The sequence below is a fragment of the Piliocolobus tephrosceles genome, chromosome 13, assembly GCF_002776525.5.
Source record: "Piliocolobus tephrosceles isolate RC106 chromosome 13, ASM277652v3, whole genome shotgun sequence".
NCBI lineage: Eukaryota > Metazoa > Chordata > Mammalia > Primates > Cercopithecidae > Piliocolobus > Piliocolobus tephrosceles.
In genome coordinates, this window is record NC_045446.1 from 79,865,201 (window position 1) to 79,888,199 (window position 22,999).

The window sequence follows — 22,999 nt, forward strand, 5'->3', positions numbered from 1 at the left end:
ACCCTGACTCTATGAAAAGTTTTAAAAAGCATTATCCAGATGGGATAGTGTGAGCCTGTAGTCCTAGCTACTTGGGAGGCTGAAGCAGGAGGATCCCTTGAGCCTTGGAATTCAAGGCTGCAGTGAGTTATGATTGTACCACCGAGTGTCTCCACAAGGAGACAGTTTCTCTAGAATAAATAAATGTACCCTTAAAGGAATGCCTGTGTCTTGGATGAAACTCAATAAACAGTATAAAATGCATATTAATTTCTAGTGTATGTCTAATCTGATAGGATTTGTTACATATGATTCATTTCAGTCACGGTTTTTTAGAATGAAAGAGTGATGATAATTTAATCAGCAGTGCAAAGGTGTGTTCTAAATACTGCATAAACCTAATCATCTTATTCGCAACCTTTCTCAATACTCCACCCACTTAAAGAGGTGGGTGTGGTCTTCACAGATTCTTATAAAAGGGCATAGAAGAGACAAGCTCAGTTTTCTCCAAAGGAGAAGGACCGCACTTAGAGGGAGCTGTATTTTGGTGACCTCTGAAATTCAGTACTGCAGTGAATGAGCTCCTGACCTTGAGGAGTACTTAACAGAATTATTTCTAGAAGAATCATTGTGAGAACCATTAAAAGAACCCAGCAGTAAGTGAAACTTATATTGATAAAGTTACACTTCTTTCCTTTGCAAAATAATAGAATGTTAAAAATATCTCATTATCTTAAATCTACACAATGATATCATTTCTAATTCATACTCCTACTATAGATTGTATGAATTATGAGGATACTAATTGTTATTTTGTGTTTTCTATCATTCTTCAATATAGTTTTGAAAAAATTTAAATATCTAGTGTTTGCTGCAACAGATATGTATGCATAATAGATATATGGAGTTGATATTAATACATATAAGTACACATAGATATGTGTAAATATGTGTGTAATGAGTTAATTAATATTGTAAAATTGAATTCAGAAGACGTTAATGAATGTTAATTCATTCATTCAGCTTTTAGACATGACTTTAAATTAGTAAGGTAGTGACGAGAGGCGCAAAATAGTGAAACTGAAAAAAGTGAAAAAGCTCCCCAAAACATCCTAGTTTAGAAATCAAAACACAATTTTTTGACCAAATGTAGAATTGGATACGTGATGATGGTTGCGATCTCACTTGAGTCTTAATCTTATTAAACTATGAAAACTTCCTTAAAATGACTTAGATGACCTCTGGAGAATATTTGCAATTCTAAGATTTTTCATGTCTTTCACTAAAATTCAGCAGTGTTATCACATAAAGGAGAGTAAAGGACTTAAAATTGCCAAACAAAGACTATAGTTTATATATTATTCAGGGCTCTCCAGACAGACAGAATCATAGGATGTATATGTGTATATGTAGAGATACATTCATGAGCCATTTCAGTCAACCACAAACAACCCATGGTGGTCACATAAGATTATAATACTAGGCCGGGCTCGGTGGCTCAAGCCTGTAATACCAGAACTTTGGGAGGCCGAGACGGGCGGATCACGAGGTCAGGAGATCGAGACCATCCTGGCTAACACGGTGAAACCCCGTCTCTACTAAAAAATACAAAAAATGAGCCGGGCGAGGTGGCGGGCGTCTGTAGTCCCAGCTACTCGGGAGGCTGAGGCCGGAGAATGGCGTAAACCCAGGGCGGGGAGCTTGCAGTGAGCTGAGATCCAGCCACTGCACTCCAGCCCAGGCGACAGAGTGAGACTCCGTCTCAAAAAAAAAAAAAAAAAAAAAAGATTATAATACTAGTATGTTTACTGTATCTTTTCTGTATTTAAATATGTTTACATACTAAATAATTACCATTGTGTTACAATTGCCTACAGTGTACAGTACAGAACATGCTGTACAGTTTTGTAACCTAGAAGCAATAGGCTGTACTGTACGCCATAGGTGTGTAGGAGGCTACACCATCTAGGTTTGTATAAGTATATTCTATCATGTCAAAACAATAAAACCACCTGGCTGGGCGTGGTGGCTCACGCCTGTAATCCCAGCACTTTGGGAGGCTGTGGCAGGCAGATTACTTGAGGCCAGGAGTTCAAGTCCAGCCTGCCAACATGGCGAAACCTCGTCTCCACTTAAGTATAGTAAAAAAAATAAAAAGAAAAAGAAAAAAGAAAAAAAAGAAAAAATTATCCAGGTGTAGTGGTGTGTTCCTGTAATCTCAGGTACTCAGGAGACTAATGCAGGAGATTCGCTTTGCCCTGAGAGATGGAGTTTGCAGTGAGCCGAGATTGTACCACTGCACTCCAGCCTGGGTGACAGAGGGAGACTCTATCTCAAAAAGTAAATAAATAATACTTCCTTACACATTTCGCAGAACATATATCTGTCCTCAAGCTACATATGATTCTACATGAGAGGGAATTCATCAGCAAAATTTGTTTGCTTGATTATGGAGTCAGAGCAGTTGCAATATAGCTGGTATCCTGACGATACCAGCATCCTGACTGAGCTCAAAGCTGAAAGCCTCAGAACCAGCTTCAGGAGAAAGAAAGAGGAAATTGCCTTTTCTCTGGCTTTTTCCTTTTATCTGAGCTACCAGCAGATTGAATGGGGCCCACTCACATTGAGGGATGATGGTCCCACTCAGCTCACCAACTCCCATGTCTCTCTCCTCTGGAAACACCTTCACAGACTCACCCAGAAACAATGCTGCACCAGTTCCCTAGGTATTGGTTAATCCAGTCAGACTGATACCTAAAATTCACCATCACACCATAGAAATATAACTACACCTCTTTGAGTTTAACAAAAATCCTACTATATGCTAGTTCAGAGTTTGGGTATCCCTAGGAGAAGTTAATTTAATCCACGAGAAAATAAAAAGGCCCAATATCTTTAATTATTTTTTCTCTTCTATTAAACCTAAATTAGTTTAATTGCTGGTTTTTAAAATTTGCTTATTTTATTGATTGGTTGGTATTTATTTTGCTTTGGTTTTGGTTTTTATTTTACTTTAATGTTATATTATTTTAAGTCCTGAGATAAATGTGTAGGACTTGCAGGTTTGTTACATAGGTACACATGTGCCATGGTGGTTTGCTGCCCCACCGTTGTGTCTCCCTCTAAAAATATGTCATAGAACCCTCTGGTCATCTTCTCATGTTTCTTTGGCCAAGGTGATTTTTCCCACTCTCTCATACTCATTTAGCAGTTATGTGAAAGAAGAATAGAAATAACTACAATTTATTCTAGGCCACTTAGAATCAAATCCAATTTCCAGATCCACATTCAGAAAATGGGAAATTGAATAGGTTAGTGTTATGTTACAGACAGGAACTAGGAGTAGAAGGGGTTGTGAGTCATCTAGTCAGTAACATCTACTATAAAGCTGTGAGACTCTCTGTGTGAGATTTTGTTTTTGTTACAGAAGGAATAGTTCGCTGTGCTTTAATGAGCCCTGTTAAGAGAAGAAACTATGGCTATCACATATCTCCACATGTTCAGAATCTTTTCATCAACTCAAACCCCAAAATGACATTGCTCTTTCCTCCTCAGAAACATGAATTCTAGAATCTTGCAAGCCTTCCAGAGGGAGCTCACCTGCCCCATCTGCATGAACTACTTCATAGACCCGGTCACCATAGACTGTGGGCACAGCTTTTGCAGGCCCTGTTTCTACCTCAACTGGCAAGACTTCCCAATTCTCACCCAGTGCTTTGAATGCATAAAGACAACACAGCACAGAAACCTCAAAACTAACATTCGTTTGAAGAAGATGGCTTCGCTTGCCAGAAAAGCCAGTCTCTGGCTATTCCTGAGCTCTGAGGAGCAAATGTGTGGCATTCACAGGGAGACAAAGAAGATGTTCTGTGAAGTGGACAAGAGCCTGCTCTGTTTGCTGTGCTCCAGCTCTCAGGAGCACCGGGATCACAGACACTGTCCCATTGAGTGGGCTGCTGAGGAATACCGGGTAAGTGATGCCTCTGAACATCTATTTCTATAAAGGGCACATGAAATTCTTGTGGGTCTACTTTCTTAGAGGTTGGATAAAGCCAACTCTGAGTCCCTTTAAGCAGCTCTCTTTTGGGCTTTCTTAGCTTGAAACCTCTGGGATCTGACAAGCAAGAAGGGAAACAGAAGAAATGCCATTTACTAGGGACTTATTTGTCTCTCATTCTGGGCCCCCTCCCTACGAAACGGTCTGCATGTTACTTTATTGTCTTCACTCGTGCTTCAATTCATGGCTCTTTTGCAGGAGAACCTTTTAAAGAAAATGCAGTCTTTATGGGAAAAAGCTTGTGAAAATCACAGAAATCTGAACATGGAAACCACCAGAACCAGATACTGGAAGGTTAGTCCTGTACTACTCTAACTTCTAACTTCTCCAGGAACTTATGAGGGGCAAATGGGTGACTCATAAAATAGGAACTTGATATCAAACCGTAATGTTTCTGGGAGTCAATTAAAAAAAAGAACACATTGAGAAAAAGTGGCCTCATTTCTTTTGTAGAATAGTATGACTGTTAGATAGGATTTCTAACAAAACCATTGATGTCACCCAAAGCATGCTGGTTTGTTTTCATACAAACCTGTAGCTATACACCAACAGATACAAGAAATTGGGCCATCTCACAGCATTCTATATGTGCTGGTTGGATAAACGCTGGGCACAAGATTTATTTGGCAGCCATGGAAAGCTCAAGTGACCCTTCTGAGGCTGGGTCAGCATTAATCTGAAGGCTGGTGGACAAGCAGTATTTGGAACTGTATGGAAAATTTGAGGCAGAAAAAGTGACAGGAAAAATCTAGGGGAACCATGACATTAGGAATCTCAACTAATTAATATTGAATAATACATAACATATGAGAAAAGTGTTGAGAAATGTGGATTTGTGTCTTGAGGGAGACATATAAACCTGACAGAAATATGGGAACTAGTCTCTAAATATAAGGAGAACTCTGAGGACTTCAGAAAATTATTAAAAATGATTTTCTCTGTGGATGTATACTTTCAGGGTATGATAGCTAATATTAGTTTGCAGAAAAGTATTTCATAAGAACCTAGCCTATGTTGAATATTAAATTAGAAAGTTTACTAGTATAGGAGAAAGAAAGCATCTTCGTCCCCACAAATCATACAATCCAAATAAGAGAGGCAAATGGTCAGTATGCAAATATGTGCAATACATGATATGTTCGAGTGTGGTAGGTTCTTTTTTGGAGAATAATCAAGCAGGGAAGTAGAAAAGAACAATAGAGACCAGAAACTGGAGTGTATGAGTTTTAAATAGGGTGGTCAGAAAAAAGCCTCACTGAAAAATTCAAATTGAAACAAAATTTTAAAGAGGAGGGGGAACACAAAGGTGTGTATGGATATATATGTGGACCATGAGTGTGTATATATGTAAATGTATATATGTGTGTGTGTATGTGTGTGTGTGTGTTTGTGTGTAAAATTCTAGTTGGAGAGAACAGCATATGCAGTAATTTGGAGTTTGTGTATATTTGGAGGCCTGAAGAACCACAAAGAAGTCTATGTTTCAGATTGTGATGAGTTAGAAAAAAAATGGAAGGAAATGAATTCAGAGAGACAAAGATGGCCAAATCATAAATGCAGCCTTATTGGGATAGGTTTTGCTGGGTGAAATGCATTTAGCTGGACATGCTAGTCTAAGGTCATTTCACATAGAATGAGTTTAAGCAACTTGTTTTTCTATTTTTAAGAAATAGAAATAGAAATTTTTAAGAAATAGAAATAATTATTTTCTTTCTAGTAACTACAGCTCTATACTCCAACTCACAAGCATGAACTGTTCTTATTTTTCCATAAATATGGGTTGGAATAGAGAAATCCAAGTGGTGTTTTTTTTTTTTTAATTTCCAACTATCTTAGAATACACATTATCTTGAATTAATTTAATGTAATTGATCAGATACAAGAAAGGAAAGGAGCCAAATTTGTGGATTCTAAGAACTGGCAAGGCTGAGGTTTAAACTATTGGATGTTTGAGAGACAAAAGGAATCAGTGAGATTTAATAGTAGATGGATAAATACATATCTCTTTTGACTAACCCATTATCATTGCAGGATTATGTGAATTTAAGACTAGAAGCAATTAGAGCTGAGTATCAGAAGATGCCTGCATTTCACCATGAAGAAGAAAAGCATAATTTGGAGATGCTGAAAAAGAAGGGGAAAGATATTTTTCATCAACTTCATTTAAGTAAAGCCAAAATGGCTCATAGGAGGGAGATTTTAAGAGGAATGTATGCAGAGCTGAAGAAAATGTGCCATAAACCAGATGTGGAGCTACTTCAGGTACAAGCTACAACATGGTTCAGGTTTTTGAATATTCACATGTGTAGGTATTTTCCTCATGGCTGAAATCCATCTCCCTACCTTTATTTCCATGATGGGTTTCCACAAACACATTTGCATAACTAATGCTACTGTACTGGGAGAATATAGCCCCGCCAAGAGATTCTAGCAGGCCAAAGCTCCCTCCTACTTTATCCACCAGCCACAAAACTCTGTGGAACGGTCAAGGTAACAGGCCCAAGAAATATTCCCCATCTAAGTCAATAATATACTTTGGGTTGCTAAACATGTATAAAATAGTGAGTGATTCATTTACATTTAGGTTAATTTGAGGACATGGCAAGATCAGAAGTTATGGGAATTAGGATTTCACTAATATTATTTTTGGGTCCACTCATTTGTGTAATAGGTTCTGGGAAAGATGACTGATTAGGTTATGCGAGGTTACCACAGAGCATAGACCCTCTGGGCCTCTTCTTCCTTCACTTCTTTAGAGAATGTCTTCAAGACTCAGACTTTCCCAGGACATTAATTAATGGCAATACGACTAACTGGGTTTTTCATTACAGAAGAAATAGAAAATGCTTTGCAGAAGAGGAGGTGGTAGGGAAATAATATCTTCAGAAACAGACACCAAATTTCACACTGAACTTAGTGAAAGATGCATCTTGTGAAATGCACTAATTCTTTCTATTTTTTTTTTTTTTTTACAGGGTTTTGGAGACATATTACACAGGTGAGTGTGTACCTAGATTTTAGCATATGTTCTTTCAGTTTCCACAAATATTAAAATAGGCTCTACCAAAGTCATGGCATAAATGATTAAGATATTGATACTACTCTTTTTTTGCATCTACTTTCATTCCCACACCAGAAAAGAAAAGACCACTAAATAAATACATAAATGAATAGTGAAATAAAATTTTAAAAATGTTTATTCCTGATTTTGTTTTATTTCTTAAAAGCCTGCATAGATGAAAGATAAAGTTTTGTTTTGTGGATGGTGAGAAAGTCGCCAGAGGAAACAGGAGAGAAGTGGGGGAAAGTATTTTAGCAGTGAAAAAGTGTTGGTGATTTGTTGTTTGTACATATATACATATCAGTTAACAGTTCTGAAAACTAGATTGAAAAAATGGTGGAGTGTTAGAGCTGTATAAGTCCCTAGAGAAGCTTGTTTCTAAAAAGCAGATCTCGCTGCCTAGAACAAGTTTCACATCCTTTATCCTGAAAAGGAAACAGCAGATGCTACAATTTCCCCAGAACCCCGCTATTTCAGACAAAGATCTTAGGAGAGTCTGCCAAGAAGTGGAACTCAGAATTTCATTTCTAAATATTCTCAAGGCCATAAGGCTAAAGAACCTTACATATTTGGGGCAAAAAAAAAGAAAGATCAGACTGAATTCTGACTCAGACTCTCCCACCATGCTTTAAAATTCAGAAACTGTAAATAGTAAGTAATTTCAAATAGGAAGTAATAATTTTTGAATTATCAAATTTGTGGATTCGAAGGATTGTCATGAAAGGTCTTTCAAATACAAATAGTGATTTTTATTTATTTTATGACTGCAGATGTTGTAACTGCTGGTTTTTCCTTGCAGGAGTGAGTCTGTGCTGCTGCACATGCCCCAGCCTCTGAATCTAGAGCTCAGTGCAGGGCCCATCACTGGACTAAGGGACAGGCTCAACCAGTTCCGAGGTAAGTCTCCACCCACAGGCAGCACTTCCACTATCTAAATATTATTATTGTTAGGATCACATAGGTAATATTTCACCCTTTATCAAATGTTTTACTTCTTTATAGCCATAAGTGAACAATATAATCATGCAATCCTTTTGTATCTGTGTCTGTATTTATAGCAGACTTACAGCATTAAGTTTGAAAGATAGTGAAAAACAAATACATTATGGCCTCATATGTACTGAGTTACATAATGGGAAAAAGGAGTAGTGTAGCAAATCTTAAAAAGAAGCAAATGAAACAATGCTCAGAATGAAGGTGAGTTATTTAATGTTAAATACAAAATTTTACATTTCTTTAGTGTATTCATTTGAATAGCTAAGAACTGTTCTTTTGGGGAATATAGTTTACTGGAGATTCTTGGGGTTTTTTTATTTTTTTAAATGGTTATATATTATGTATTGCAAAAAAAACTAGTTATTGGGTAAAAATAAAAAGAAGAAATCATTTTGTGAAAACAAGTAAAATTACAAAGAAAAAGAAGTTCAGTTTAATTGCAATATGAAAAGCGGCATGTTAAGTCTAAAATCCAGCTTCAGCCCCGAGCTAGCATTGAGGACCACAGAGAGACTGGTTTTAGCTGTTCAAATGAATACACTCAAAGATTTTGCAGAAATCTGCTTTAAATTATCACTTATGACATGTACTTATAGATTTTTATCCAGTTAGCTAGAGCAGTTCTTGCGTAACTGAAAGTCTTCACATTCTTTCCCAAATGATAGCACTAGTTTTTAAGAATAAGAAACGTTTCTAAGTAATGATCTTCACAACAGTATAGCATTTAGGGTACATAATGTGTAAATTTTGCTTTGAAAATTGGATTGAAAGAAGTTGGTTTTACATTTCTCTCTCAATATGTAAGTTTTCAAAACATTTTTAGTATCTGTGGTTAGCATTTTGTCTTGTAGATAATATTAATCATCTCTATACTTTATTAGAAGTTGCAAGCAAAATCGTCCTTGTGACTTTACATTTCCTGGTAAAGTAACTTAATAGAACAATTTTTCCTTATTTACACATGTCTACGCATGTTTTCTTTCTTTCTTTCTATTTATTTATTTATTTATTTATTTTGCAGTGGATATTACTCTGCATCACGATGAAGCCAACAGTCATATCTTTCAATATGGAGATTTGAGAACCATTTGTATTGGATGTAACCATCAAAATGCGCCCCATACCACTGCAACACCTACAAGTTTTCTTGCATGGGGTGCTCAGACTTTCACCTCTGGCAAATACTACTGGGAGGTCCATGTGGGGGACTCTTGGAATTGGGCTTTTGGTGTCTGTAATAAGTATTGGAAAGAGAATAATCAGAATGACAATATATATGGAGAGGAGGGACTCTTTAGTCTTGCATGTGTTAAGAATGACATTCAGTTCAGTCTCTTTACCACCTCCCCACTTGCACTGCAATATGTCCCAAGACCTACCAGTCACGTAGGATTATTCCTGGATTGTGAAGCTGGAACTGTGAGCTTTGTTGATGTTAATCAAAGCTCCCTTATATACACCATCCCTAATTGCTCCTTCTCACCTCCTCTCAGGCCTATCTTTTGCTGTATTCACCTCTGACCAGTGACAAATTAGAAATGTGTTCATTTGCTGTGGGAACCGCTCTATCCCAGGAAGCCCTCTTCATTGTGCCTTATCAAACAGGACAAATAGGTTCTGTTTTATGTCTTCAATTGCCTTCTAATGTTATTAAAACTCATTTATTGTGTTACTATTAAATATGGTAAAAACACTAAAAGTATGTGTTTTGGTACTTTATTAAATAATTTTTGAAAAGTCATTATTAATGATCATGGCATAAAATATATTCTCTGCTTTTTTTCTTTATTTCTGAGTGTCACTGAGTGAAATAATAGATGACAGACACGTCTTAATGAAGTTAAAATCAATGGAAGAGAGGCAGGATCTTTTGCTTCATGCAAAAAACTTGGAGTGAAGTCTCAACGATAGTTAGGAAATGTTTTTCTTTCTCTTTATCTAACTATATCACACTTATCTATCATGTTTAATTGTACTAATCTATCCTTTGAGTTAATATTATTTGACCTTCTATGCTGGGCTTTATTTTCAATTCTCACTACATATATAAATAATCCTGCATTATTAGTGTGCTCTTCTATGTTGAAATACACAGGGTGATCAGACCAATGCTGGATTAACTGAATATTTTTTTTAAAAGTAACTAAATATTGACTCCTACCTCAAACCATACACAGTCATTTCCAAATAGATTCGAGTCCTGAAGGTAAGGGGAACATGATACAATATTCTCATAAGGATTTCTTAACCAGGACAAAAATTAATAATTAAAAAAATTAGTTGGTTTATATTAATAATGATGACTTCTCTGTTTCAAAACACATGATACAAGACATAAAATGCAAACCAATAGTGGAGAAAGATATTCACTTGAACATACATAAAATAACATGCAATACATGTACATGATGAATACTTAAAATGTAATAAATAAAAGACAATGAACTCAATATAAGATTGGGTAAAATATCTGAACAGACACTTTACAGAACTGGATACATAAATAACTGACCAAATATAAAAATGTGCTCACTTTCATTAGTCTTATAAAAGTAAGAATTAATCCACCAGTTGTACCACAGTCCCCCATAAAAATTACCAAAATTTAAAGACACATAACATTGTGAGCTGTCACAGATACAGAATAAATGAAATTTATTCATGGCTGGGGAGATATAAATGGAAATTATTTTTGGGAAAACTGACTATTCACATTCCTTATTCATAGGCTAGATATTCAAATTCTAAAATATAGTCAACTGATTGCCTACATATACTTTAAGATATACACAATATTGTTCAATGTATCAGTTTTTATAGTAGCTTCAAATTAGGTACAAAATATTCTTCAACACTAGAATGGCTAAATTGTGGTGTATTTATACAAAATAATCATATAAGACAGAGAGTAAATAACTCCCTGAATGCAACAAAACTGATGTATCTCGAAAACAAGTTAATAAACATTTGTCAATTTAAACAATAAAATTGAAATTAAGAAAGGACTATTCCATGTAAATACAAGCAACTGTAGGCTCTTTACAGATTCCATAATTACATGAACATTGCGGAATTATAACTTTTAAGACCCAAAATGTCCAATAATGCATAAGGTAGTAGAATAAACAAGGGAGCTCAGGCATGGTGGCACACATCTCTAATCCCAGCACTTGGGGAGACCAAGGTGTGAGAATGGCTTGTGGCCAGGAGTTCCAGACCAGTGTAGGTAACATAGTGAGACTTCATCTCTACTAAACATTCCTTTAAAAATCAGCCTGGCATGACGGCACATGCTATAGACCCAGCTACTCAGGGGGCTGCTGGATGCAGCGGGATGGCTCGAGCCCAGAAGATCCAGGCTGCAGTGAGCCATGGTGGTGCCTCTGCAGTCCAGCCTGTGACAGAATGACACCCTGTCTCAATAATAAAAAAGTCTAATAACTTGACATAACAAAAACCAATATATTATAAACGCTCTCATTGCAGATATTTCAAACATCAATGTTATTTAAAATAACTGAGAAAGCTGGGATAGTTCGTGTTTGCTTAGACAAGACAAAAGTGCCCTGGGAAGTAAGTTAAAAGTATTTTTATTAGAGTAAGTGAGGATAAAGTGTTTTATTACAAATGTGATATGCACCAGAATCTGCTGTGAATAGTCTCACGTCTGGAGGATTTTTGGATATCCAGGCAAGCAGTAATTCTTGGGTGCCTGAAGCCTAGCAGCTGCATATTCAGTGTGTATTCTCTGGAGATGTCTTCTCTGGACAAGCCTGATTTTTAAGTGATTAGACTCACCTAAGACCTCACTTCATGAGGTTAGCTACGTTCTGGAGAAAGAAGTGGAGATGGAAGATTAGGTTACACAGAAGGGTGTAACGTTGGCTGATTGGATTTATAAAGTATAGACAATCATGCCTGGGGGCTTACAGCCCAACAGAATCTAGATGACTCTGGGGTGAGATGTAAGAAACTTGACCTGACATACGTTTTTCAGAGATATTACAACCGAAGCAATTATTTCTTTTCTTTTTTTTTTTTTTTTGAGACGGAGTCTTGCTGTGTTGCCCAGGCTGGAGTGCAGTGGCGCGATCTCGGTTCACTGCAAGCTCCGCCTCCCGGGTTCACGCCATTCTCCCACCTCAGCCTCCTGAGTAGCTGGGACTACAGGCGCCCGCCCCCCGGCCCCCCCCCCCCCCCCCCGCCGGCTAGTTTTTTGTATTTTTAGTAGAGACGGGGTTTCACCATGTTAGCCAGGATGGTCTTGATCTCCTGACCTCGTGATCCACCCGCCTCGGCCTCCCAAAGTGCTGGGATTACAGGCTTGAGCCACCGTGCCCGGCCCGAAGCAATTATTTCATTAAGTAATGTTTTATTCCACAAACAATTCCCTTACAATTTTAAAAGTATGCTTTATTGCTCCATTTTTAAACTCTGAAATTTCAGATCTATGTTTCCATTCTTGATTTTTTATTCAATCTTCAAAAAATGTTTACTGATGACAATAGAGGAGGAATTGGAAATAAATTACAGTAAACAATAATAAACAAATTCAGTCCTACTAGAATATCCAGACTAGTGAATAAGATGTACCATAATGGAAGAATCACACAAGTACATACAGAATTAGAATTAAAACTACAAGCTCAACAAAAGAGCAATAAATACCTTGAGGGTCTGTAATGGGAGGGAGGTGCTAAATGCTGGATCACACAAGACTTTCATGAAAATATATCAGAACTGAGATCTGAGGGATAGGAACACATTAACTTGGCAAAGGGAGCTAGAGAAAAACTTTCTCTGCAGTGACAACAGCAGATGCAAAAGCTTCCTGGGTGGAGGAAGCCCAATGTAGTTGAGCTCAGGGCCACTGAAGCTAGAGTAACAAGAATGAGAGTGGTCTGATGGAAGATGAGGCTGCAGAGGCAGGTACAGGCTTCAGAACATGGAAAGGAGGAGTTCTTTAGAAACTATGGGAAGCCAGTGAAGTCTCAGTCTACTTTTAACATATATCATTGCTAAATAATTCTCCAGTCATTATTTATCTAAATATGTACAACTATAAAATATTGAATGAAATAAGCAACACATCTTTGGAATTCTCTCATACAAAAATGCACCTAGGCACTTAGTTGTGTTTCAAATAATTTTATATACAACCATTGGTGAACTTACTTGCACAAAATTGTTTTCTTCCACTTACTATTTTATTACTATTTTTAATGGTTGATATATGCAAAAATAAAATGTTTTTTGAGCTATTATACCGTTATGAAAACATTTACATTCGATACTTTACATCAGTATATACGTATGAACACGAGACTACCCATTCCAAACCATAGGAAAAAAACGCTTTGAAGATTGATTAAAAAGTCTTCCATTTCTGCTATGACACCACAAATCTGACCAATAGAAGTATGCATGTATCTTTCCACCATGTGCTAATTCTAGAACACTTGCCAGATGTGAATTCATCCAAGCATATGAATTTAGTCTGTTACAAACCTCATATAAACATAAATATAAAAATTGATGTTAAAAAATATCTTTTATTAGGCAAGGTGAATTTTAACAGCACAAATAGCAGGTAATTGTGAAACAAAATACAGATGGACCAAATCCTATTTTCAGAACAGTAATGATCTATTGGATCTAGAGATTCTAATGAAAGATCAGCTTGCACCAACCAGATTACAAAGACCTGTAGTTCATTTATCTCATATCACAAGGCCTGAGATACATGAGGGATCTTATAAAGCCAGGACGTGAACAGTGACTCATCCCTCTAGATGGCTACATGGATTTTACATGTGTCAGGCTGGTGTCAGCCTCCCTTCAGATTTTGCCATCTCAAAATTCTGAGTGGTGCAGAGTAAGTTTCCTACTAACAAACAGTGATGAAGTCCAGATTCACATCATTGTGGTTGGTGGAATATAGTTGGTGAGCCTTTTCACCAAAGTTGCTGTAAGTGTTACTTGAACATCTAGAAATAGGTATGAACACTGGCTTAGGGAAAAAAGCCCAAATCAGTTTCACCAGGTCATGTGCTTTTTGGCTAATATGAACAAATTTTTGTTAGCGGATTTAGAAAAGACAGACCCTAAAGCCAGTTTTTCACCTGACATTGTCAACACACTGGACAGCAAGAATCTGAATGCAGCAGCCATGAGATCCTTTAGAACTGAATTTCAAATGTACATTTGAAAGTACATTGTAACGTAGCTATCTTCAGAACATAGAGTATTTCCTAACATGCCTGGGATGCAGATACTGCTAACTATCTTACTAGGGATAAAATCATCTAGTTTTAAAATCAACCGGTTTTCAAGTGTTACTCTTTAAGTGGTGCTCAAGAAACCCAAAGAGAAGGAGGTGAAGTGGGGAAGTGGCTGGGCAGGGAAGATCCTGCTGACTTGGTGGAAAATGGTGATTCCTTTATGTTTTCCATGTTCTCGGAGAATTGAAAAGAAGCTCATTACATTTTAAATCTTGAAAGAGTTTCATGTGGTAGGTGATGAGTAATACATAAGCTTGTGACTTCTTGTGAATATGAGTCTACTGCAGAATAGAAGTCCACTACATTCTGAGTGAGCTCAGATAGCCCCCTTGGAATAGTGAAAAAGCTTTCAAGGGCTTTTTAGACATTTATTCTCTGTTTCTACTGGAATGTATCACCTCTCTTGCACAAATGTCATCCTCGACAGAATGATAACTATTTTATCTGTGCCTTTCAGGTAGGAATAGAGGTGATGAGTCTGATATCGGAGTACTAACTCCTCTGTAGTGTTGTGTTCTGACCCTTGCATTCTACTCTACAGTCTAAAAAATGTTTTCAGAGCCCAAACGACATATATACATTTTAAAATCAACTTCCGAATGTTCACACACATGCAAAAAATCCAAGCAAAACAAAACAAACAAAAATACCCTATTTGCTCATTTATTGAAATGGTATTTAATTATAAGTCTGTGTGGAGAGAATTGTCATCTTACCACATTGCCTTCAAATCCACAAACACGGGATATCTCTTCATTTACTTATATTTTAAACATTTCTTTCAATAGTGTTTTATGGTTTTTATGCACAGAGTTGTGTATTTCTCATTAGCTTTATTTCTAAGTATTTGGTCCTTTGTATAATATTTAAATACATTTTTCATTTTATTCTCACTTTTAATTGTTGTCTAAGAAGCATGAATGACTAAATCTCTTTCTCGTTTCACTAGTACGTCTAGCAGTTTATAGATTTCAGGGAATTTTTAACTGCAGGAAATTTTAAAATCATAACTGCATGTTATGCTTATAATGCAATTATCATAGCTTTATTTCTATCCAACCCTCACATTATTTATTTCTTTTTCTTGTCTGGTTGCATTGAAGAGGATATCCTGCAAGGTGTTGAAAACAAGCAGTGATAGCAGAATTCACCTTTCATTTCCATTCTTGGGTAGAAGCTTTCAAATTATTCATTAAATAATGTGTTGCTTCTAAGATTTTATATTCTTATTAGATTGTGAAAGTTTCCATCTATTTTAGTTTTTAAACAATATCTTTAAAATCATAAACGACCATTTAATTAAATCAAATGTTTCCCTTCTCTATCTACAGGAACAATAATATGTATTTTGTCTTGTTCATATAGTGATTTACATTTATTCCACACTCTGATGTTAAATTACTCTACTGTCCTAGAATAAGCTCCACTTGGATATGATGTATTATGCCTTTGTGTCTCACAAGACTTGATTAGTTAATAACTTTTTGAATTGTTGCACCTATATTTATGTTAGAGTCTGTACTGTAATTTTGATTTCTTGTAATACATGTGTATCAGGATTGGGTATTAAAGCTATAAGCTTGGGCTCGGCAAAGTGTCATCCCAGCACTTCAGGAGGCCAAGACAGGAGAATCACTTAAGCCTAGAAGTTTGAGGCTGCAGTGAGCTATGATTCTGCCACTGCACTTCAGCCTGGACAACAGAGAGAAAAGCTGTCTACAAAAAGAAAAAGAAAACAAAAACAAAAACAAAAAGTCATGAATTGGGAAGTAAAACTTTTTTTTCTATTCTCTAGAAGGATTTGTCTAAGCGTGTTATTTCGTTTTTACGTGTTTTCAAGATTTCACTGAAAGACATCACTGGAGTTTTCTTTGTGAGATTTTTTGTGTTTGTTTTTTAAATAACAGGGTGAACTTTTAGAATCCAAATCATATATTTCAGTTTTCAATGTTTTCTTTTGTTAGTTTTTATCAGATGGTATTTCAAGAATTTTCTCATTTCATTGAAATTGTCAAATGTGTGGGTATAAAGTTGTCCTTAAAATCTTCTCATTGACTATTAAATACCTGGATGACCTGTGTGTCTGCCTGTTTACTCTTGATTTGAACTCCCTTTTTCTGTTTTTTAAATAAGTCTTGTTTGAAATTTATCAATTTAATTTACCTATTTAAAGAGCCTGCTTTTGACCTCATTGATTTTATCTATTTTATGATTTTTAACCAATTTTCTGCAATTCTTTTTTTTTCCAATTTTTTTTAGTTTGTTTTTTTCATGAATTTCCTAGCATTTGTCTGGTTGTTTGGGATAGACTTTTCTTTGTTAATAACACAGGCATTTAATGATATACATTTCCTTCTTAGCATTATTTTAATTATATTTCAAATATTTTATTGTTAGGTATCTTGAATATTATTCAATTAAACATATTTTCATCATTGGTTTTCTTTGATGAGGCCAGTCATCAAATGAGGCCAGCCAATGTTACCTTTTTAAGTCTACGTAAAGTGACTTTATAAATCCCTTTTAAAGATTCATCATTAAAAACCTGAAATACATTAATTACAATGTTGTTTTCTACTTTCATCTACAATAGTATATTTTGCATGATTTTTAAAAAGTTAAGGACTTTTTTTAAAAAAAGGCAGTAGCCAATGAAGCTTCTCTCTTCTATAAACATTGAGTTCATGCATTTGCAAGGGAATTATAAAAGAAAGGGAAGGGAATACATTTTTCTGGTGATATTATAAAACAAGTAGAAACAACTGAAATTAATTTTAATGAAATAAAATACTTTAACCCAATATATCCAAAATGTTTACAGCATAATCAACATTACAAATATTAATGAGATGTTTTATATTATTCTTATTCTTATTATTTTTGACGCAGGGTCTCACTCTGTTGCCCAAGCTGGAGGATGGCAACAGGATCCTGACTAAATACAGCCTTAACCTCATGTGTTCCAGCAATCCTCCCACCTCAGCTTCCTTAGTAGTTGGAACTAAAGGCGCACACCACCATGCTTGGCTAATTTTTTTTTTTTTTTTTCTTTTAGGGAGGAGGTCTCATCATGCTGTTAAGTCTGCTGTCAAACACCTGGACTGAAGCAATTTTCCTGCATTTGCCTCCCAAAGTGCTGGGATTACAGGCCTGAGCCACTGCACCCTGCTTTTCTTCTTTTCATACTAAATTCTTGATATCCAGTTTGCATTTTACACTTATAGTCCAATTGAGAATAACATTTCAAATGTTCAGTATCTACCTGTGGCTTTCCTACTAGATATGTGGAATTAGACAAACCACCCATCTATCTAGGAGACACCTTTATTTTCTAATCCTTAGCTTACAGAGCAATTTTCATACATTGTAGGAAGAAAGTCCTAAGCCTACTTAGGTTTCAGAAGAAAGGGGAGATTGGAACTCACTTTCTTTAAATTCAAGGGTTTAGAGAACTGTAAATTAGAGTCAAATAGAAAAGACCTCATGGGTATAATTTTAGAATGAAAGTTCTCAAAGTGAGCCAGGGTGGATGCTTTATAATTTAGAACTCACTGGTGGTTGTATGTTGGCATTCTAATGGTCACCCCTGAGGGTTTTGTTTTTTTAATAATGTGGAAGACTGAATTTTGTTACTTACACTTTGTGTAGAATTTCCAAAGTCTAGACACTTTTCTTAAAACACCTACACTCTTTTTATTTTTTATTTTTCTAATTTTCTAAATTTAAACTATGCATGTATACACTCTTAACATAAGATTAGTTTATTGCAGTTTCAAAGGCAAAACCTTGTCTTTTTGATTGGCTTTACATAATTGCATAATTGCCTAATCTATTAAATAAAAAACTTCTACAAATACATGCCAATGATACATAACTACATCAGTTATCTGAGGTTATTATTTGATATTACTTTTTTTTTTTTTTTTTTTTTTTTTGTGAGACAGAGTCTCACTGTGTTGCCCAGGCTGAAGTGCAATGGTGTGATCTTGGCACACTGCAACCTCTACCTCCCGGGTTCAAGCGATTCTCAAGCCTCAGACCCGCCAGAGTATCTGGGACTACAGGTGCATACCACCATATCTGAATAATTTGTGTGTGTGTGTGTGTGTGTGTGTTTGTGTGTGTTTTTGATGGAGTTTTTCTCCTATTCCCCAGGCTATAGTGCAATGGAGCCATCTCAGCTCATCACAACCTCCACCTACCGGGTTCAAGCGATTCTCCTGCCTCAGGCTCCCTAGTAGCTGGGATTACAGGCATGCACTATCACGCCCAGCTAATTTTGTATTTTTAGTAGAGACAGGGTTTTTCCATGTTGGTCAGCCTGGTCTCCAACTCCTGACCTCAGGTGAGCTGCCAGCCTTGGTCTCCCAAAGTGCTGGGATTACAGGTGTGAGCCGCCGTGCCTGACCTAATTCTTGTATTTTCAGTAGAGACGAGGTCTTACCATGTTGGCCAGGGTGGTCTTGAACTCCCAACCTCAGGTGATCCACCCACCTTGGCCTTCCAAAACGCTGATATTACGGGCATGAACCACTACCGAGGCCAGCCAATGTTACCTTTTTAAATCTACATAAAGTGACTTTATAAATCCCTTTTAATGATTCATCATTAAAAACCTGAAATATATTAATTACAATGTTGTTTTCTACTTTCATCTACAATAGTATATTTTGCATGATTTTTAAAAAGTTAAAGACTTTTTCTTTTAAAAAGGCAGTAGCCAATGAAGTTTCTCTCTTCTATAAACATTGAGTTCAGTAAAAAAAAAAAAAAATGTTTTTCAGATTGGATTGTTTTTAGGCACTTGGTTTATACATGTTTTGTTTTAAATAATTGCTTTTTTCCTGCTTGTAAACTTTTTAAAGTTAAAAATATTTTATAAAATGGAACGGAAGAATTCCCTGATTCCCCTTGCAGGATATGCGACAGGGGTGTGGCTGGCCTCTTTGGTTGCCTGGCAGCTCTAACGCCAGGTGGGAGCATGCAGACAGGAAGTGCTTTTGGCTGTTCGCCCCCTAGCAGTTTCTAGTGGTGAGTGCCTGCCAACCCCCGTGTTACAAAGCTGTTTCAACTTTGCCATCTGCAGACGACTTTGGGTGTTAATTAGTTCAATGGACCCTCTGTCTTAACTCAAGGGTGGAGAGCCAGTGCGACAGGTTTCTGTATCCAGAGCTTTTACCCACTGTTCCAAAAGAATTGGGATCACATGCAGGCTCGAAGAATGAATGAAAGATTTTATTGAGTGGTGGCGGTGGCTCTCGGCAAGGTGGATGGAAAGTCAGAAGGTGGAGGGGTGAAGGATATCATCTTCCCCTGGAGTTCAGGCACCCAGTGGCGGCAATCTTCTCCGACCGCCCCTGCTGAGCTCCCCTTGGAGTACAGAAGTACCTCCTCTTCTCACTTTCTCTGTTACTTCATTCCACGGTCTGATTTGCTGGTCTGCCGGTCTGCTGGTCTGGACATACAGCTGCTTGTGTATGTGCTCGCTAAGATCTCAGGTTTATATGGTCAAAGGATAGGGGGCGTGGCCGGACAGAGAGGTCTTGGAAAATGCAACAGTTGGGCACAAAAGCAGGGGTACCTGTTCTCACTTAGGCCCTTGGGCACACGCTCGAGAGTGGAGCACTCGGCAGGAACCTGGCACTTCTCTACCCAGCACTTTCCTGTCCCCTTCTTGCGGACAATGGATATTTAACCTGTATTACATGGTTTTATAATGTATTTATTTTAAAATATGATTGAAGTCTGCTGAGAAAATTATGAAAATATCTGTTTAAGCTAAATCCTATTATTCTGTATTTCAAAAGGGGATGCACAGGATTTATGTCCCCTCCACATCCCAGTAGAATATGACAGGTGTAAGGAGGAAATTACTTGAATATGTAGTATTCATAATCCTTAATTTACTATAAACAACAGTTTCACATTTGCTATTTTCTACTGTCATTAGATGTTTCCTATATTCCTATACTCAATGAGTAACCTGCAGATCCTGGTGCTAAATCCAAGATTTTGTAATTGTAAATATATTTATTTACATTTGTATCTTTTGTACTGTTCTGTAAACTTCACACTGCAGCATTGCTGTACATTCATAAGTTTTCAAAAATTCCCCCCACTCCTCTTTTCCTCTCTTCTTCTTTCTTCTTTTTGGTAGAAGCACAAGTCACATAGCTTTGTTGACTCATGTTTGGGATGCTGAGAGCAGAAAAGTAGAGCCACAGGAAGGAGGATGGAGAAAAAAGCTGAGGGCTCACAATGCAGGTCACCTGCCAAAACGCTGAGAAATACAATGTATTAAAATCATGAAGTTACATGATTCAACTGTTGTGAAACAAAGAAATGGGAAACAACGTTCTTTCTCTGCTGCATATGTATTATATGAAGCACAGAGAGAAATACTTGAGGCTAGAGTTTATATTTGCGTGCTGTTGTCCAGTAAAGATTTTAGTATTACTTACCAGTACTAGAATGCTAGGTCAGAGGCAAACTTATCTGTAAGGATTTTAATGCTTTTTCCCAATAATATTCTCCATCAAATTTACATAAACATATCAAATGGTATTTGAAGGTACCTATTTCACATTGTCAGAATATTCAATAATATCACTTATTAATCCTGTCCAATTTTATATTTTAATAATGATAGCTCACTTATCACAATAGCTTGTCATTGAAACTTGGGAATTACCTATTTTCAAATGTGAAGGATGGTACATCGCATATGATTATGGAGATATTGATCTTATATTCTAAACATTAGATACACATTACATTATGAATTGCTTTGTAAATATATAATTGTGTGTCTATGGCATGTATAATTACTTTTCTCAAAATTTCCTATCAGGGGTGTCAACAAGTGCATCTTTGTATGAGTTCAGAAGACAAAATGCACAGCAGTGCTTCCTCTTGTCAGCTCTCAGAGCACCCTGCATACTTATGTACAATGGCACTTTCCTATTCATGTGTTTAAAACTGTAAGCTTCTCATGACAGATGTACTATATTGTTTACCTTTATACCTCTACCAAAAGATATAGTTCCTGTCATTCTGTACATGATTCTAAATAATGTGCTTATTCTGACATTTCTTAAGATAGTTGATTTTATGAGAAACAAAAATTTAGCTCTCCAACTTCATCTCTTCCACATACACATATTCTCTTTTCCTCAACATCTTAATATAGTTACATCATAATTTATCATAAGCTTATATGCTTACATTACATATTATTTTCTTTTTTTTTTTTTTTTTTTTTTTTTGAGACGGAGTCTCGCTCTGTCGCCCAGGCTGGCGTGCAGTGGCCGGATCTCAGCTCACTACAAGCTCCGCCTCCTGGGTTTACGCCATTCTCCTGCCTCAGCCTCCTGAGTAGCTGGGACTATAGGCGCCCGCCACCTCGCCCGGCTAGTTTTTTTGTATTTTTTAGTAGAGACGGGGTTTCACCGTGTTAGCCAGGATGGTCTCGATCTCCTGACCTCGTGATCCGCCCGTCTCGGCCTCCCAAAGTGCTGGGATTACAGGCTTGAGCCACCGCGCCTGGCCCATATTATTTTCAAAAAGGAAAATCATAACATTTTTGTTTTCACTTTCTATGGGGTTTAATCCATTTGAATAATGTGGCTTTCTTTAAACCTCTCATGAACTCATCTCGAAACTCATTGAGATGAAAACTTTTTCTCTAGATATACAAACATATCCATTAATTCTTCAATGTTATGAAGAGATTGTTTTGCATCATTCAGGTTTAGAGTAGATTACAGCTTGCCATCATTGCTACAATTTGGGGAATCCATTCACTTGTTGATTACCTTAATCTTGCTGAAATTATATCAGTTTTACCTTTTTTGAAATATTTTGAACTATGTGTGTCCAGTTTAGTTTCTTATTTAACTGATAAAATCTATATTTCATCAATTTTTCTAATAGATTTCTACAGTTTTCATTTCTGCTTTACTTTTAAGACTATAAGATCCTTTTTAATCTCTGAATGGTCATTTTTAGAGTTTCATGTAACCTTAGTTTTTTCCACTACCTCAACTTTTGCACCTTACATATACTCTCTTAGTTTCCCCATAAGCTGTATATAGTCAAATAATAAATGCAGCCTGTTGTGAGCCTCACCTTTCCACACCTCCTCCAACTCCTGAGTTTAACTCCTTTTTCCAGTAAATCGAGACAATCTATTCTTAAAACTTGACTGCAGATTTTATTTTTGGATATGTGTACAAAACAATAAAGACATTCCCTAACAAGGCAAACTGAATTCTTTCTGATGTATATATCAAATGATAGATCTCATTTACATAATTATATCTTTAAAAAGAAAAAAGAAAACAAAGTGCTTTGAGGAATAGTCTGTTTATAGATCTGATACTTTAATGTTTTCTTTTAAGTTTATGGATTTTTGACTTTAATAGTCTCAGAAAAAAATCAAGGTTGGAGTAAACCACTGATTTATCAAAATTATTTTCATCTATATTGTTTTATTTAATCTTTAGCTTACAATCTGGGAAAATAGACCTCAAAACATCAACAAATCTCAGTCATTAACCATCAAAAATAATTCTCCCTCTTTCCTTTGTGTGTCTCCCATCTTTCCTTTGTTCTCTGCACAAGGAA

The 22,999-nt window shown here is 36.4% G+C and overlaps 1 protein-coding gene across 2 annotated transcripts; it reads left to right on the forward strand.

Moving 5' to 3' along the window:
• The first annotated feature begins 444 nt into the window (after positions 1–444).
• Positions 445–9,796, forward strand: LOC111540681 (tripartite motif-containing protein 49D). Of its 2 annotated transcripts, XM_023209117.2 has the most exons (7): positions 445–635; positions 3,535–3,949; positions 4,235–4,330; positions 6,068–6,298; positions 7,012–7,034; positions 7,897–7,994; positions 9,115–9,792. In XM_023209117.2, exons 2-7 carry the CDS (start codon positions 3,539–3,541, stop codon positions 9,612–9,614), a joined length of 1,359 nt encoding a protein of 452 aa, XP_023064885.2. In that variant the 5' UTR covers positions 445–635; positions 3,535–3,538; the 3' UTR covers positions 9,615–9,792. The 2 variants fall into 2 exon arrangements, with proteins under 2 accessions (XP_023064885.2, XP_023064886.2); XM_023209118.3 differs by lacking the exon at positions 6,068–6,298 and having other exon boundaries at positions 479–635; positions 9,115–9,796.
• Positions 9,797–22,999: the final 13,203 nt, after the last annotated feature.

What these genes read in the sequence shown, in the direction of transcription:
- LOC111540681 (XM_023209117.2), top strand. Translation starts at nt 3,539, where the DNA reads ATGAATTCTAGAATCTTGCAAGCCTTCCAGAGGGAGCTCACCTGCCCC. An exon ending in TTTGGAGACATATTACACAG is followed by an intron (nt 7,035 to 7,896) that starts GTGAGTGTGTAC and finishes TTTTCCTTGCAG; the next exon opens with GAGTGAGTCTGTGCTGCTGC. An exon ending in CAGGCTCAACCAGTTCCGAG is followed by an intron (nt 7,995 to 9,114) that starts GTAAGTCTCCAC and finishes TTTATTTTGCAG; the next exon opens with TGGATATTACTCTGCATCAC.